The sequence below is a fragment of the Lepisosteus oculatus genome, chromosome 3, assembly GCF_040954835.1.
Source record: "Lepisosteus oculatus isolate fLepOcu1 chromosome 3, fLepOcu1.hap2, whole genome shotgun sequence".
Taxonomy (NCBI): Eukaryota; Metazoa; Chordata; class Actinopteri; order Semionotiformes; family Lepisosteidae; genus Lepisosteus; species Lepisosteus oculatus.
Genome location: NC_090698.1, coordinates 15,206,770 through 15,225,530, shown reverse-complemented (window position 1 = coordinate 15,225,530; position 18,761 = coordinate 15,206,770). Strand labels below are relative to the sequence as shown.

Sequence of the window (18,761 nt, the reverse complement as noted above, 5' to 3'; positions counted from 1 at the left end):
AGAATTCACGCAATTCACTGTTATGCCACAAGATGAGAATAGCCTGAAATTTTGCTTGTTCAGTTTGTAAAGTGGCCGGCGAGTCAATGAACCAGTTATGTAGGTAGGTGTGTCAATGTGGGCAAGCAGCAAAGCAAAGAGCAGAGGCTATCCTCATGCAGAACAGTGGGAAGAAAGAAAACACGTTTCAGACGTGGAGCCTCTTCAGGGGTGTGGAGAAATGAGGGAGAGAACAGGGGAATGTGGCACAGGTGTGAAGGAGGAGAACTAATGACCCAGGTTGGGAGGAAGGGTAAGAGGAGGGGAGGAAAGTGGCACAAGTGATATATTTTTGCATAAAATGAAATCTTTTAAAGAGCCGAAATGTATGAAAAGTCAAAATGTATATTTCCAGCTTTCATTCAAAGATAATCTCACCTGAATGTCCCGAATGAAGGATACTGTGACTCGTTCTTCAAACTCATTCAAAGGAGTATATAGGTTGAGAATCTTCACAACCTGCAGGGAGGGGTCAAGAGAGACAATGAGAAATTTGTAGTGTGCTTTTCAGTAACGTGAATTACTCACTTGTTGTGGATCAATATGATTAGGACTTCATTATTCCACTTACAGATACAGGGATGAAATAAATCATAGCACAGATCAGTCCAGAAATCTTGGAGGTGCGGTGAGTGCACTTGGACAGAGCGCTGTGCAGTCTCACATGCTGCGCGGTGAGCAATATGCACAGGGACAGAGCGCTGTGCAGTCTGACCTGCTGCGCGGTGAGCACTATGTACAGGTAGAGAGCGCTGTGCAGTCTCACGTGCTGCGCGGTGAGCACTATGCACAGGGACAGAGCGCTGTGCAGTCTCACCTTCTGCGCGGTGAGCGCCGTGCACAGGGACAGAGCGCTGTGCAGTCTCACCTTCTGCGCAGTGAGCGCCGTGCACAGGGACAGAGCGCTGTGCAGTCTCACCTTCTGCGCGGTGAGTGCCGTGCACAGGGACAGAGCGCTGTGCAGTCTCCCCTGCTGTGCGGTGAGCGCCGTGCACAGGGACAGAGCACTGTGCAGTCTTACCTGCTGTGCAGTGAGCGCCGTGCACAGGGAGCAGATCGCTGTGCAGTCTCACCTGCTGCGCAATGAGCACTATGCATAGGGACAGACCGCTGTGCTGTCTCACCTGCTGCGCGGTGAGCGCCGTGCATAGGGACAGAGCGCTGTGCAGTCTCACCTGCTGCGCGGTGAGCGCCGTGCACAGGGACAGAGCGCTGTGCAGTCTCCCCTGCTGTGCGGTGAGCGCCGTGCACAGGGACAGAGCGCTGTGCAGTCTCACCTGCTGCGCGGTGAGCGCCGTGCACAGGGACAGAGCGCTGTGCAGTCTCCCCTGCTGTGCGGTGAGCGCCGTGCACAGGGACAGAGCGCTGTGCAGTCTCCCCTGCTGTGCGGTGAGCGCCGTGCACAGGGACAGAGCGCTGTGCAGTCTCCCCTGCTGTGCGGTGAGCGCCGTGCACAGGGACAGAGCGCTGTGCAGTCTTACCTGCTGTGCAGTGAGCGCTGTGCACAGGGAGCAGATCGCCTCAGCATCACTGTGTGTCTTCTTCTTCACCTGCAGAAGCTGGGTAGCCTGGATCAGGGGTTCCATGGTGGCCACAGCACCGCTCTGGTGGATATTTTTGCTTCTCAGCCATTCTTCCAATTGGCTGATGTTGTACCTGGAGGAAGACACAATCCAAGTGAGACAAGTGGGAAACACCCAGTCAGACTGTGGACTGCTTAGATAACAACTCCAGTCCACCTCCAAACTACCAGAGAAGGAGCAAGAAAAGAAGTGAAGACTAGGTAGAGCGTGTAACCCTTCATAGGAGAAAAGAGAGCAGGGGAGAGCCTGTTCCCATAACTCCTGAAATTGTGAATCCTTTGGAAATGAAGAAGATTAGACAGCATTTATGATTCTCATCATTTTCATTCATTATCAAGAGACTTCATGATTCTCTGGGCTGCAGCTTCATTAGCAGTCAAGCACAGAGAAGAATGGTAATGCATTATACAAACCAAGTATGGAAAACTATGACAAAACAACATAAAAGCATGTTATAAGCAGAATAGAAAAAGGAGTAAATGAACATGCATCCAGAAATCATGGAGGTGCTTTTCAGTAAAAAAAATACTGAAAATAGTGGTGTCAATTGGATGCACCTTCTGGTTTCAAAAAAGATAAGTAAACATAAAAGACGAGCAGAATAAAAGTATGAAAACGTAGTGCAATGAAATTACCTGAGCTGCATGCCTGTGCTCCAGGAGCACACGTCCTTCCTGAGCAGCAGGTTGTTGAGCGTGACGGCGTTGATCATGTAGAAGAGCTGCTTGAAGACCTGCCGGATGATCTCGGGGTCCAGGCCGTGGTCACACATGGTGCCCTGGATGATGCCCAGCTGGCGGATCAGCCCCTCCAGGGAGTAGCTGTCCCCGTCCATGCTGGACGAGCGGTGGCGATAGCCCATCGGCTTCACGCCGGCCAGGCTGGGGATGCTCTCGCTCTCCAGCATCGCCGACACTGAAAACCCACAGAGTTCCGTCAGAGACAGGGGACAGCTGCCTCCGGGTCACCCTGCCGTCCTGCTCCTGCCCCTGCAGTGGCATTAACCACTGATGCCTGCAATCAACCCTCTTTTCACAACGAAGCACTTTCTAATTACAGATCCGGACGCAGTTTAGCTTTTATTCATGGGTGCACTTAAAAAAGAATTCCTCCATTTTTTTGGTGTAAATTTGTGATATCACAAATCAAAGTGGATTCACGCAGCAACTCTGAGTACGCAGGGTCTGAGCTAAATTTTAAAGATAATTTAAAAAATAGGTTCCAAGGGAGAGATTTCCAGTGCATCAGATGCGCATGGCACAACAATCTGAACCAAAATCAAACCTGTGTTTGTGTTTACAACACAGAAGGAATAATACTGATCCAGGGGACAGCGAGGGGGGGGGGGGGGACAGCGGGAGAGGGAGAGAGAGGAGGGACAGAGGGAGGGGGGTGGCAGAGAGAGAGAGAGAGAGAGAGGAGGACAGAGGGAGAGAGAGAGGGAGGACAGAGGGGGAGAGGGGTGATAGAGAGGGCATAGAGGGAGAGAGAGTGGGACAGAGGGAGAGGGACAGAGGGTGAGAGAGGGAGTGAGGTGAGAGGGGGACAGAGGGAACAGCTCACCTATCATGGGGTGCATCATGCCCTCTGCCACCTTGATGAGCTGCTGGTAGATCTGAATGGAGAGGTCGCTGAGGACCTGCCTGTACTCCGCCAGGTCGAAGTTCTTCAGGCAGTGTTCATTCTGCTTGGACGAGTTCTGTGTCATGAAGGCCTGGCCAGGGAGGACAGGGTGAGTGAGACAAACTGCACCTGCTGCTGTTTGCGGCTTCCAGGTGGGGAAAGAAAGGACTGGATTGGAACTGAGCCACAGAGATCAGTTCTGCGGTGGCTGCCTAGAGCACTCCCACACTTTAACCTGCACCAGCTCAGAGCCTGTGCAAATCAGAGCACAGCACATAATAATGACGCCATTTCTGAACTCATTTTATTAAGGTTTGATTCTTATTCAATTACTTTAATTGAATGAATGGGTCAATCATGTTAGATATGATAATTTAGGACGATCATTTTACAATAAAATGTAAGTGCTCTGCGCTTTTGGGGAATATTCTTGCCATGACTGCTCGTTTTACTCTATTAAGTTTTTATTTCATTAAACTATACGAAGGCATTATCTGTGGAAGTTTTTAGTTATTGTCTGAATCCGGGACTCATTTAGAACCACAGAGAAAAGTGTTGAAATGTCTTGGTATTCACAATGCTTAGTTTTCAAGGCAGGAATGTCACAGCTGTATTTCTCCTGTGAAACAGTAAAACAAAAGCAAGGACTTCAACAAAGCCTGATATGGACTCGAAGTATTGTGCCTGGTGTGCTGTCCACTAGCGCCCTCTTGTGACTGTCCCCTGCGCTTCTGCCAGCCTCACCTCATCCCCACTGTACTGCTTTAGGCAGTGCAGCAGACGGCTCGTGTTCGCTAGCCAGAAGGAGGTCGTCTCGAAGTCGTCATTGTGCTTCTGTGAACGACAGCGAAAAGACCTATGTGAGCGACGAGCTGCCGAAAAAGGCCGGACACGAGCATTTCTCACAGTCCACATCCACTCAACCGAGATTAAGGCTGCCGCGCCTTTTATGCAACCCTCCCTCCCGGCCAAATGAGATGCAGCATTAGCGCAAATTGGTTCCGTCTTCATCTGACAAAATGCAGCTGTTCCGCCACATTAGCGCTTTCAGACATGCATGGGCGGGCTCAATGAGCAGAATTATTTCTTCACTAACATCGAGGAAGAACGCTGGCAAGATGGGGCGAGTGCACCAGTGCGCAGCACAGGTTTAGAAATAACGACTACGAAAGCTTCACCCTTTTCTCCCGGCATGGTGTGAAGAAGGCATGCTTACTCCAGACCCTCGGGAGCCCAGAGACCTCTGGCTTTCCATACGGCTGAGTTTTCAATTGCTAAGCACAGCTCTTTTAAACTAACAATTTAACTCGCTAATTTGGTTTCAGCTCCTAAACCAAGTTTCCGATTTCGAGTTCGTTAGGAATGCCCGTCAGCAGCTTGAAATCCCTAGTAGCAGCAGCTGCAATCCGTTTAAAAAGGTGCAATAAGGCATGTTAAGACTTCAGTAAAGGTTTCGTTTATGCAAATAAGAGCTCAGTTACGACTAAGTACTGGAAAAACAGTGGAGAGGTCATGACCAGGCTCGGGAAACCTGAGGCTTTATAAAGAGCAACACAACCACCACACATCTGTCAGTTCTGTTCAGACAGAAGGGAAACAGTGCAGGTCTTGGGTCAGGGGGACCCAGGTTGATCTGTGAACGGGCCACTTTCATCACTTAACAAGTTGAACAGCTATATTATTAGACACATAATATGGTAGCGTTGCGCCCCCTCTTTCTCTGTCTCCAGTCTCTTTCTCCCCCCATCTCTCCCAAGTGAACAGTACACTCCTGCAACCTAAAGGGCAATAAACTTTTCCTTGTGAAGCTGCTAACCTTGCCTCCTGTCTAGTCTGTGTCGTCATGCTCCACCGAACCAAGTTTGGGGTAGATTCCCCACATATAAACGAGAGATTGTTCTCCCACATGAACAGCCTCTAAATGTGGAATTCGGCATCAATCCTTAATCCACGTTTGCGTGTTGCTTTCAGCATTCCACGCCCTGCGCACTTTAAAACGAGCCCCACAGACCTGTCAAAACAGATAACCGGGACCTGCCTGAGCTCCTTGCTTCATCGCCTTGAAACAGCTCGTGCGGGCGGTACCTTTAACACTTTTTTGATGGCGTTGATGGTGGAGGTGAGCAGGGAGTGCACTTTCTGGTCGTCGTTCATGTAGTCGGCGTGTCGAATGCACATGAAGAGGATGTAGGCAGGCAGACAGGGCACGGTGGCCGACACCATCTGCGGTTTCATGTCTGTTAACACGGAGCACAGTGACAGCCCTAAGTCTCCTTATAGTTAGCGTGGCGAGGGCACACCATTTTAGAAAGAACACAGACAAATCCTTCATGTGTAACAAAACAATACGTTAGGTAAGACTTGTGAAGGACGCTCTGGCAATCCCAAGTACTATTAAGTTTTTACTGATAATAATTTAACGTTCTGTAATCCAGTAAGCTTCAAATTCTGAAACTGTCTTTCAGATAATATGCAAACAGGAAAACATGCGAGCAGCTCTGGAGCTTCTGCAGCACAAGGTAGAGTCTGTTACACACTGCAGTATCAGTCAAACCTTGAACATAAAATTCCATACAACTTTTGAAATAGAGACCTGGAGCGATTTACAGTATGTGACACTTTACAGCATTCTTTTCTTTTTATGAAAATAAAAAACAAAACAACTGGTCCCACTTGGCTCTAATCAATGATCTATTAAGAACATCTGCAAGACTGTCAAAGACCAAACATTTCTACTGGTGATGCTGTGTTATCTTTTGGTTAAAAGGAATGTGTAAGACTAGAAACTCACCACGTTAAACTACATACTGTATATTCTGGTTGATAGACAGTTTATCAGGTTAAAACTAATCCCTGGTTCTGCAAAGGTCTCCTCATGGACCTGGGATAGGAAATTGATGGCAGTTTGCCATTTGCAAAGGACTGCTGTGTCTACTCATTGGTGCACAGCTGACTGTCCAGCCTGGGCTCACGCTACTTGTGTGCAAAAAAGGGTTTTGTGGTGATGTCAGAACTCTCTGCTTCAAGGGCATGAATACACCTTGGATAAGAAATTGTCTCCCTTGTTGGCTTCTCCTAATACTTTTGCCTCTAAACCACTGATGAGGATTTGACCGGTTTCCTAAGGAGCAGCAGTGGAGACTGAACTCTAGCTCAGGGCTGTACTGTACCTGTGATGAGGATTTGACCAGTTTCCTAACGAGCAGCAGTGGAGACTGAGCTCTAGCCCAGGATACTGTACCTGTGATGAGGATTTTCACCAGCAGGGCCTCGTCCTCCTTGCAGTACTCCAGCATGCCCTCGAAATCCTTGTCTTTCCTCTGCACTGTCACCTGCCGGGTGAGCTCATGGCGCGGCCTCTCCGTCTTCTCCGAAGTCTGGGATACTGGAGAGGGAGACAGGAGATGGAGCACACCAGTCAGACCAAAGAGGCAGACTGAGGTTGGGGCACGGGCACTTTTTAAAATAAAGAAGTCCTCTCTTTTTCATTTAGAGAGCACATGCAAGTACTTGGGAGAGGGTTCCAGAGAACTGAAATCTCTGTCCCGATGAAATGACAGTGGGTCAAAGCCAGACTACACTCCCTTGTCACCCCCTGTGTACCTACACACCCCTTGTCCACTTTGCACTTTGGAATCATGGTTCGAAGCTCTGAGCTCTGGGAGACAGCAAGAGTCCATACTGATGCTCTGGTGCTTCAAGCCTGTGGCTGATCTCCCGACTCGTATCACATCCTGCCCTAAAGCTCACTTTTATACCCCAGCTTTGAATTCTGCTTCATGTACCCTTTCAAATTTGTGTATTATTCTGTTGTTTGACTGTTTTACTGTACAGAGCCATGAGATGATGTACCATGAAAGACACTACATAAAATATATTTGATGCATTTATAACACTTGAAATTGAAATTCCATTTAAATCCTGCCCTGTTTGCTCTCTCACACGTAAGCTTAACAGACCTCCTCCAGACAAAGTGGAGAAGTGAGTGAAAGGACTGATATCATCACCAGAAACTCCCCATGAACTGCTACTCCTCTCACCTTCCAGCTCCTGGACCTTCTTCATGTAGATCCTCAGCTGTTTCTTCAGTTTCTTCTCGTTCTTCTCCAGTTTTTCCAGCAGCTCCTTCAGGTCCTAGAAGCCCAGGAGCAAACCAGAGGTGTTAAGGCGAGCCGCGCACACTTGTCACTTGTGTTCCATGAGGCGACCGTCTCGTCTTGCTGGACGTGGGACTGGTCAGAGCAGACAGACTGAAGGGCGAGACGGGGGAGACGGTTCGCACCAGGTTCTCGTTGGTGAGCCGGGTGATCTCCTGCTGGATGCTGAACTCCACTTGCGCTTCGGGCGAGAGAGAGAGGGTCTGGCTGAGCAGCTCCTGCTTCCTCTCGATGTCGTCCTTCAGGACCTCGATCTGGGTGCGCAGGGCCACCAGCTCGTCCTCGTGCTGCCGGCTCTGTGTCTGGAGCTGGCCTTCCAGCAGCCTGGGGAAGAGAACACCAAGCATCACAGGCATGTAGAGAAATACTACTGTCCCTGCAGGGCTGCGAGGAGCATTGAACCCCAGGTTACAGAACAATTTGCCAGTGTAATTCCTTTGCAAGGAATCTTTCTGTACAAACTCTTACATCTGCATAAACTGATGAAGATCTTCATCATCTTTCCGAATACATCCATACAGATACATAAACCTATGCAAGATCATCTTTGTGTACAAACTCTTATAGCTGCATAAACTATGATGAACATTGTCATCTTCTATACAAACTCTCAGAGCTGAGAAAAAATCTTCATCATCTTTGTGTACAAACTCTTACAGCTGCATAAACTATGATGAACATTGTCATCTTCTATACAAACTCTCAGAGCTGAGAAAGATCTTTATCATCTTTGTGTACAAACTCTTACAGCTGCATAAACTATGATGAACATTGACATCTCCTATACAAGCTCTCAGAGCTGAGGAAGATCTTCATCATCTCTCTGTACGAACTCTTACAGTTGAAGATCATCATATTTCTGTATGAATCCTTACTGCTACATACACTACAATGAATATTTACAGTTTATTCTTTTATTTCAGCTTTGATTTCATGCCTTCACTTTTTCCTAGTCTTCATAAAACTAACAGGGTGATGAAGAAAAATCAAAGTAGACTTCCTTTCTACTGTATCGGAAAAACTCCACGTACTGCAAGTCTGTTTGATTTTGTAAAAGGGTGAGATAACCTTTGAGAGAGTTAATACAGTACGTTAGCAAATGTTTATTCAATAAAATAATGAGCTTTTGATGTCTGATAAGAAGGCAACTGTTGGGTTCTGTGAAAACTGAATTTCCATTCTGTTTTTCTGAACTCCAATTTGCTGCAGTTAGCTGTTCAATTTACATACAGTACATCTTGACTGTTCAAATTGTGAGGTAAAAAAACATCTTGCATACAAATCTTATCAGAGCTCAAAGAATTTCTGAGACACCTAACATGTCCCCCCTCAGCTAATTTGCAACTAGAATTAACTGAACCAAAGGACACAAAGAATTAATTAGCCCTGGAAGAGGGGGAAAGGAAGTCACAATTCAGTATGAGAAGTTTTTTTAAAAAACTATTTGTTAACTATTCAATCATTAGTCAATGTAAAAATAACCAGATTTTTTATTTCATAAAAACACTTTTAGGAAATACATACTACTTGCAGTAGGCCATTTTAGAGTAATAAAATTTTAGGCCATTTTAGAGTAATAAAAGGTGAATCTTTCCTTTGAGAAAAGGAAACTACTCTCAATTCCATGAGACACAATATGTCAGGACCAATAATGGAATTTGACCACTATTAAACATACAGTAACCAAATGTAATAAAAAAGAAAAATATGTTCTGTGTAAGAGAGTATTGGCAATACTAATACAGATTCACCTGTATATCACAGACTCATATGCATTTTTGACACAGAACGTCTCTCCTTACAATATTAATGGTGAAGTTACCCTTTTTCTCGAAACTGTACATAGTGTGAGAGATGAATACTTCTATTACAATGAGCACTTGAGGGAAGCATATGCTTGCCTGCCTTTCAAGTGACCTCTATGGTCAAGGCACAGCAGGAACGACATGGAGGATGACTGACGATGCACAGGTCACAGTGGGGATATGAAAAGCATGATGGAGGGAGTGGAATAATCGCACACCCCTGTCCGCAGGAAACAGGGAGAAGAAGAGATCTGCCATATGGAGACAATCAGGTAGGGAATATCCTAGGAACCTATATCAACAGCACAGATGCAACACCTGTCTGAGTTCTTCTGTCAGACTGCTTGTTTTCTAAGATGTTGGATCAGCCACTTCTCTTCCTCTTTTTTGACTCTTTTTCACTTTTGCATAGTGACAAATTCACTTCCTAGAATCTATCTTTGTTTTGCAGCTCCGGCTCCCAGTAGCAGCACGGCCCATTCCCAAAAAACTGGAAGGAACTGGGAGTGCGTTTTTCCTGACTCGCATGTTTCAGACATGTGTGCTGATGCCAGCTGTGTCTATATCTCCAGTGTTTGCAGTCTTGTAAAACAGACCTCAGGTCAGTGAAGTTATAAACATATTCACATACTCCCTTGGAATTTTTCTTTTTTGGACACAGTTACTTAAATGCTCTAAAACTTTACTTGCCCACCAGGCAGCGCTTTTAAATACGTAGGTGAGTATATGTTGTACTTTCAGTTCTTCATGTGTTTTGCCCCTTGTAATAATTTTATGTGAGTCTGCGTTGAGGTCTTTGCTTTTGCTGGAAGAATGTAAATCGACAAGAGTGAAAAAAAAAGGCTGAGGCTTATACCATCTGTACATATCACCTTTCTAGGCCTCCTGATCTCCACAAAAAACACACTGAAGACATCCTGTAAAAAGACAGCAGTTTAAACGTTGAAGCTTAGATGGAAGCTCGAGTGGCCAAGCTCTCTTCTGATAGGTCCTTGACTGTTTCACCCTGATTCTGTTCAAACATGCTCCTTTCTGAAGAACCCAATGGCAGTGGCTTGGAGCACACATTCCAAGTACCCTGTGAGGGCAGGATCTTCATCACATCCCTCCAAATGATGAGAGTGACACAGAATGGCAATGAATGGCCAGACATGAGTCTCACATGACAGATAAGGCTAACAAAGCTCAGCGTGTGCCCAGCTCCAACATGCACGAAACACACAGCTGAGTGCAGGAAAGGAGAGAAGCAGATAACCTGGCGACTTGCTTTAAACCCTGGTAGGCCAGGCCCAGCTCCCCATCTTCGTTCAAGTAGCCCCAGTCCTGGGCCTTGCTGGAAACCACAGCCACAGCAGGAGGAGAAGGAGGAGAAGGACAGGGTGGAGAAAACAAAGCAAGACAGATTAATAGCGCTGGCAAAGATAGGAGCTGAAAGGAAAACGCACACTTGAAAAGGCAGCCAACGCTAAGTAACATGGAAAGAGACCAAGCTGTTATTTGCCAATGTGCCGCTGTCTGCTGGAAAGCCACTTGGCACACCATGTAAAATACTGAAAGCATTTTAAGGGCTTTCTTAAACACTGCATCTCAACAGACCTCCAAGGCAGCAGAAATGGTGTTCCTTATTTTAGTCTCTGTCTTAAACTCTGCCTGGGCCTGTCTCCTGACTTCGAGTGGCTTGGCTTCTCCTTGTGATGCCCCCTGATTGTGCTCTGCCTGTTATCAGCTGGTTGAAGGAGCTGTGTAAATCAGCCCTGCCTGGCCTCCCCAGCCCTATATCTGTCTCCACACAGCTGCAGTATACGTAGCAAGCAAAGCTGTGGAAACAGACAACGGCATTAAAGCAGAAAGCATCTAATTTGTGCAGTACTACTCAACAGTTGTCAAATGACAAACCCCTTCTTAATTCTTAATTCTCAAAGTGTGTGTTAAATTCCCTAAGACCAAGATTTTCCTGAGAGAACAGGACTTCATATACAGTACGTAGTTAACTAATTCCACCTCCATATACTGTACAGTATACAAGAAACCAGCCAACTGATAAGACATAGAACAAGGGTCACGGGGCTCAAGAAAGGCTTTTTTAATGAAGGATTAGTTGCTTTGTAGTTTAACAACATCCATGTTATGTTTGCACTTTTCTTACTGAAAGTCATACTGTGGGGGAATTGCAAATATCACAAAATACCTTTCAAATCCTGCCTTCTGTCAGAACAGAAGCCGATTAATTGCATTTCTGTGCTACATCATAGTTTCAAAGATGCGTCTTAAAAAATACGAGCAGTGGCTATTGATCAGACTGTCAAAGGGAATTTCTGAGAAACTGACAGTCAGTGCCCATGTGCTCTACAAACTGTGCAGACTCCTATTGTCTAACAAACAGGCTCTTACATTAGGTCCTGACATGTAAGACCTGCCTCTGTGCAGATCGATGGAGTTTTTTTCTCCTCTACTAACAGAAAATTGTCAGTGACTTTTTTGTCAGCGAGTTGACTGCAGGACTTTATGGGTTGAAATGGCTCTTTTAAAAGCAAAGATTACTTGGAAAAGGAAGAACCACACTCTTCAGGGTAATTGCTTTTACAGCAGACCATTTTTAACACATTTTCTCTGGGAGGAGAAAAAGACAAACTAAAAAAAACAAGCTTTTTTTAGAAAGGTGTATATTATGTATTGGTTTTGTATTTCACTCACTGTCACAACATTAGACGCTGGTCATGAAGTAATGATGTTGGAATGCACAAGCAGTAAACAAACCTAGAACGAACCAGATGGACCCTGGAGCAAAACTGCATTGTTAATAAAATTATAGAAAATATTTTTTTAAAAACTGTTGTTTACTTAGCTATTATGCATGAGCAGTAATGTAATACTATGTCCTGCTGGCTCCGATGCCAAAGACAGCTGCACAGTTGTGTTTTTTAATAGCCCTTTGCCCATTTTATGTTTTTCAAATCTCATTGATCAGAAATGGATCCTGCATACTAGTGACTAATACAGTTTGTCATGGCTTTCACAAACCTCACAAGCTAGAGGCTAGAAGAGGAATTTAAAAATAATGTTACTTTAGTTTTTGAGTCAATGCAGAATGCTAAATCATATTTCCCTTTGACAGGTCGTTGAAATATTGCCAAAGCCAACTGGTTCTGCTCCCTTAGTTCCACCACAGCATGCGGATCTTTATTTCAGCTAACACAGGTGTAGTCTTTTTCTTTCATTCTGTTTTTTGTTTAGTGGTTTGATGATTGAGAATGACTTTTTGGCAGACTGAAAGTGGGAGCATTTTCCCCAGTAATCTTGATATCATCACAGTGCTGTCAGCCATTCCTATTGCCTGGAAACCACCACAGTAGCAGTATTGCAAGGCAGAAATCTATGAATTTAGATTATGAACAGATTGATAAAACATCATACAGTGTTGACCATTGTAACCTCTGTTATGAACTCTAAAGTCTCTAAAGTCTACTGCTCATTTCTCTGCTGTAGCCACTCAGCATACCAGTAATAGCACTTTTATTTCACCACAAGTCTCAAATCCATCTTAAGAATGGCAACAAAAGCTCACTATTCAATCTAAGTTTCTCATGCCTCCCACTCTGCCCCAGGAAAATGGCCAACAGATAAACTCAATCTTGGTAATATGCTTTTCCAGTTATTATTAAAGAGCAGACACATTAGAGATGAATTCAAATCAAGATGAGATTAATAATATAGGACTGCTACTCTATTTTAAATGTGAAGATACAACCCAGGGTGTGTTAATAAACAGAGACATGTTTTTCTTTCTTAGACACTGCAAAAACAATAATTTACACCAGGTAAGACTTTACAGTTATATTAAAACTGAACTGCAAAGCTTAATTGTAGCTAGAACTGAAACTCTTAATTGAATCTCTTCTCTTCCACTGAATTTACTGTATTTTCTTTTCTGAACAGTAGCACTATTTGTGACATGATTGAGCAAATATATTTTTTTCATAGCTAAGTGCCACACGCAGAACAGGGAGCACAAATTCTACAAATTCACAGCAACTGTTTTTCACTATTAGTGTATATGCTAGAAAAAATAATCTTTTTTTCCTGCTCTAGTTTGACCAACCCATTAAAGGTTCAGCCACCCGGTTCTACAAAAACAGTATTGTTTTAATCTTTTTATTTCACCCTCCTCATGTGTACTACGACCTTTCATTAGTTTCAGTGATTGTGAAAAATAAGTCTGAGAAAAACAAACTCAATGAATCAACTGAAAAAGCTGTATACTGTATATACAGGTGTTGTGCCACTAACTGAACTTAGGAAAAGTGTTTAACCGCAAGCATGACACAGATACACACAAGAAACAGTGTAAGAGTATCCAAAAACACCCCTAAATCTGTCACATCATGGTCATCCACAATCTGGGGTTCCTAACCCCGGTTTTAAGGACCTTCACACCTCCAAGCATTCGTTCCAGATGAATTTCAGGTACACCATTGAGCTCTTAACTGACCTGATAATAGGCTGACCTTGAGCCTTTTAATTGTTTTCAGTTCCTCAACAACATCCGAGGTTTGTCTTTAAACGGCTACGTTTCATAAATGACTCCAAACCGATTTGGGCTTCAGCTAAAGGAAGATGTTACTGCACTTGAACGATTCACTTCCCGGAGCTCAAATGCTCTCGTCTGGACCAGATCTTGTCAGGCATGCCTGTTGTTGAAGGGAGGGATGCAGTAAAAAGGCTACCTTTTCTAAAGAAGCGGAGAGACTACTACTAATATATCAGAGGCTAGTTCACTTACTTTTTGGACTCGCACATCCCATGGTAGGCCTGAATGGCCTCGTCCCTGTTCATGTTCTTGTTGCTGTTATTCCACTCAGGCATAGTGCTGGGTTCCTGCAAGCACACAAACAGCAGCAGTGTCAGTTCTGCCATGAACTTGCCCACCTTGGGCTGACTTTGTAAAACCAGGCAATTAATCATAACAGTAAACAAAGAAATAATATCAAACCGGAGCATCATGACTTTTTAAATTTATTTTACAGCTGCACAGCCTTTACACTCTCCACGGAATTACTTGAAAGCCCCATTGCCAACTTGTAGTCTGATGTCACAAGCCAGGGAAGGTTTAGAGAGACCTCAAAAGGAAACCAGGGTGCATGCTAAGTGGTGTTGGTGACCGCTGGTTGGGGCTCTTACATCTGGAGCAGAATTTCCACATCAATCCCCCGGTATGTCAACAGGACTTCAGTTGAGATGCTAAATGGAGGTCTTGATTACTGACTCATTGGACATCCTACAGCGCTTTGTAAGCATAGGGCTTATTAACGCTTTTGTCTGGCTACATTCCACTATAGGTTGGCATTGTCCTATCTAGCTTAATATCCCCCTTAATTCAATTGATGAATTCATTTTGCAATTTTCCACCTGATCTGTTGTGTAGTGCGGCTGCTGGAACAGAGTGTTAAATAGTCCTTGTTGATCACAAATCCTCTCCACATGTATTCAAATGCCCACCCTTCCATAGAATCAGATTGTTTTATTTTTGTAAAACACAATAGAAAACTGAGATTTTACTGCTTTGGCCACCAGCTCATATATACTTAATGCTTTCAGATTTACTTTCTCTATCAGTTGTATCAAAATCACCTGGTGTTACAATTAAAGTTTTTCTGCATATAGCCACCTGAAGCAGAAGAAAAAATGAGTAGTGAAAAACATGAATTCAGATTCCAAAAAGCACCAGGAGGGAATTCAGCTTGAAACAGCCTCAGCAACTTCAAAAGCAGATTTGTAGGGCTGTATAATTAAGTGTTTATAATTAAGCAGTGCTGTGCTATGAGCTTTTGGGTCATGGATCTCTTAGCCGTCAATAGATTTGCTCCCAGTGCCAACACAACCAGGAAAACCCACTACATCAAATTAATCTACAGCATCACAACCCCACATTCAAGCTGAGCTCCTTATACGTTTGTCCCTTTCAGCTGCAGCCTGCTGTCATCAAAGTGCTCGCCTTTGTTTCCCCCTTCCTGCGTGCAGGACGACAATTAATTAGCAAAAGCATCAAGTGCAATTACATCTACAATTACACACCCTGTACCCTCTGTTGCAATTTCAGCCGGCAGATCACAGCTGTGAAACAAGCAGGAATGGACCACAGAATCTTAATATGAAAAAAAAACGAAACCATGCCTGACTGCCATTCATTGTGAAATTGTGTGGCTAAATTTTTCAACGCACCTAAAAGCACTGGGGAAATTAAAAACTTATTTGCTTCAGTGACAGACAGTTCAAGGTTCAAAGTTGGACCTCCACAGTGAAGGATGACTGCTGCACTGACACAAATGCACAGTGTTTGTGCTGAAGTACCGAGGACAGCACTCAATCCCACAATGCCCAGGGGAACAAAGGGACTTACAATGCGTTTGTCTGGTTCCTTTTGTTGGGCGGAGCTCACGATCTGCGTCCTCAGGATTAGTACCTCCTCCTTTCGCACCTCCAGCTCCTCATTGGCCGCCTTGAGCTGGTTGAGCAGCAGATTGTAGCTCTCCTGCAGCTCATTGGAGGAGTTGTTCTGCGTGGCCCTCTCGGCGATGGCCTTCCTCAGCTCGTTCAGGTCATTCTTCAGCTTCTTGTTTTCAGACTCCAGCTCTTGTCTCTGCCGGGTAACAGAAGAAAAATAAAAGTGATGGGTATTGAATACAAGGAGAGTAATTTGTATCAGGCGAGTTTTTCTAGGAGCTCCACCTAAAAATGCAGCTGTTCAGAGAGATCGGTTGTCTTTATTCAGGAATATAAAAATAGAAGGACCCAGGTATTATACAAGAAGGACATCGTTTCAACCTTACTTAAAAAAAATCTTTCTGCAACTGTCGTTTCTGCAACCTAATGTAAATGATCCTACTATCTGTGAACATCACTCCAAGGTTCCTTAGTAACACAGAGACTGTTTCCACTCTTTGTGTCTTAATAGATTATGTACTACGCGGTCTTCTTTTGTACTGACCGATTTTCGGGGTAGTGCTGATTGGCTATGTTTAAACCTGGTATAACTCTTCATTACCCAAAAGCTGCTCTGAGGTTTGCTTGATTCTGTGCTTAAGGAACAGACCAGCCAGACAACTTAATCCAATTTTTACTCTTTCAAATGCATCCATTTTCCAAACATTTGCCTTTATAACTGATGAGCCATTCTACAGCATGGGAAAGAAGAATCCCCTGTGAATTACAAAGTTTCCAACAGCCAGGAGGAATAGAAAGATGTACTTTGGGGAACTCTTATCCCAGAGCACTGCTGGTTATGAGATAAAGAAGGATCGACTGTGGTCACCGGAATACTAATGGCTGCTTGAAGGACAGGACCCATATTTTCTCAAATTATCTGGTTGAAAGGCAAAGGAGAGTTACATTAAATTAAATTTCCCAACAAAGGGGATTCTGCCAGTCATTGTCAGAGCCCCTGCCCTCTCACCTCAAAGATGAAAGCCACACATTAATTTCCGGTGTTTAACAATCAAACACTTTTGAAAGGTACAATTAGCAGACAATTCCAGTTACAGTATCTGTGTTTGGAGGATTTTTTAAAAGATTGTACTCCTCCAATCTCTAGATTCTGACTTGCCACATCTCTGCGTACTTCTCTTCTGTGTGTGAGTGGGAGTTGATAATGCAGGGCTATAATTACAGCTCACGCTGTGTACAGTACCTCAGCGTGAGAGAAACAGAGCTGCTTCAGAAAGCCCACTTCTGAAACACACAATCATGCCTTCGGGGTAGATCAATTTTATTTGTAAGCCCTGTGGTCATCCTTACACAGAATGTATCTTCTATTTGACAAAACCCAAAGAGAAAAGGTTAAGTCACGATTTACACTGAAATACACCGAACAACACAAGACAACTGAAGACAACACAAAATTACTGTCACGCCCGACATCCCTCCCTAGAGGGCGCTCCAATGCTCTCATTATTGTTCGTGTCATTTAGCTCTCCAGGTGTACCCTTTTAGTGTTATTATTTAAGACCAGCTCTTCCAGTCCTCGGGGCTCATCATTAGGGTAAGTTGTCGCGAGGCCCGCCTAGCACCAGGAAACCCTACGTCCGTCTCCTGAGGGCATAGGCCTCATCCCCGACACCTCCTGTTTCCTGAGCCCGGGGTCTGGAGGATCTCGCCCCGTCACCCTTGGACCTCCATGTTTCCTTTGTCTGTGTGCTCCCCCCTCCCGGGGATTTTAACTTTGTCGCGTTCCAGGATGGATTTCCAGTTTGTGGACTTTCGGACCGTGCTTTGACCTGCCCTTGGACCCGTTTGGATTTGGATGCCGTTTTGTCTTCCCCGTACACTGTCTCACGGTCCGTCACTATTATTTTGTGCACTATTAAACCCCTGTGTGTTCCTTTTTACCACTTCTCCTGTTTTCTCCAGTTCTTACCGCATCGCATAGGGTCTTCTACAAGATCCGACACGGATCCCAGTCCGTGTCCGTTACAATTACTGTTCCATGCCTGGCCATGTTTGAGGATGTTCACTACAATCAGGGCTCCATTCCAAGATACTAGTTTTATCTGTTTTGACCTCTTCTGATAACACCACCAGAGAATTACCTGTAAGTTGTATTAAGCTATCAAACACAGACCTTTCAACATTGCGAAAAATGCCTATAGGTTAATGATTTGTGAATTAGACCCAATTTATCCATGACAAAGTTTATTTTGTTTATTCAGTCAGTGCATTTGGGGTGGGATCTCAATTTGTGATTAAAATGGGTCTTTATACTGACCACTGATCATATTGTTATTACTACTTTATTTAGCTGTTGCTTTTATCTGAAACAGCCTGTATTTGTACACATTCACACAACTGGATATTTTGCTGTAGCAATTTGACTGAAGTACCCTGTTGTAGCAGTGCTCCACCAGGGATTCCAGATACACGTCCACAGCCCTGAACACTTGTCTTAATGAAAGCGATCATACTTCTATTACACAAGTCAGCAGCACAGCATTTAACAGAAAGTCTCAATATGCATAGTACATGAACATCCCATTTTACAAAGAGCATAATGTGTATTGTAATTCTCATGATGCTGAAGAAGTCTGCCAGGATGATTCTGTCAACACCTCTCAGTATTCTGAACACTCCTATTGGATCCCTTAGCAATGCTCTCTGTTCAAGACTGAAAAGGTTCAGTTTGGTTAGTCTCCCATATCTTAAAACAGACTATTTCAAGTCTCTCTTCTGTGGATTACAGAGGAGTAATGTATTTTCTATATAGGTGATGGACAGAATTGTAAACAATATTCCACATATGTAAGGATATGACCTTATAGTTAAGCTATAACAAGTTCATGTTAAAAATTTCTCACTTCAAAGCAATCAAGGTAAAGTTTGGGAGAATCTTGCAATTACAGCAGTTGATTTATATCTATTAATGGTTAACTTTACAGTCAATGCAACAAACATCAGCTCCGTTCAAGCATGACTTTTTCCACCTTTTGTAGTTCACGACAGCTAAAGGTACTGTACTCTCAGTCAAGTACTCACCCACAGTTCCACATGCCAGAACGCGAACAATA

General features: G+C 44.2%; 1 protein-coding gene across 3 annotated transcripts in view; it reads right to left on the bottom strand.

The window, feature by feature from the left end:
* The window catches only part of myo5b (myosin VB), a 115,931-nt gene that overhangs the window by 3,549 nt on the left and 93,621 nt on the right, over positions 1-18,761 (bottom strand). For 2 of the 3 annotated variants that reach the window (XM_069186910.1, XM_069186909.1), the window contains 12 exons: positions 15,605-15,844; positions 13,988-14,082; positions 10,463-10,540; positions 7,528-7,726; positions 7,286-7,379; positions 6,487-6,630; positions 5,331-5,482; positions 3,990-4,079; positions 3,186-3,336; positions 2,258-2,537; positions 1,521-1,695; positions 418-498 (listed from right to left, as the gene is read on the bottom strand). In XM_069186910.1, coding sequence (XP_069043011.1) covers positions 418-498; positions 1,521-1,695; positions 2,258-2,537; positions 3,186-3,336; positions 3,990-4,079; positions 5,331-5,482; positions 6,487-6,630; positions 7,286-7,379; positions 7,528-7,726; positions 10,463-10,540; positions 13,988-14,082; positions 15,605-15,844 — 1,779 coding nt within the window. The remainder of the gene's footprint in view (positions 1-417; positions 499-1,520; positions 1,696-2,257; positions 2,538-3,185; positions 3,337-3,989; positions 4,080-5,330; positions 5,483-6,486; positions 6,631-7,285; positions 7,380-7,527; positions 7,727-10,462; positions 10,541-13,987; positions 14,083-15,604; positions 15,845-18,761) is intronic. The other variant, XM_069186911.1, reaches the window with a different exon arrangement.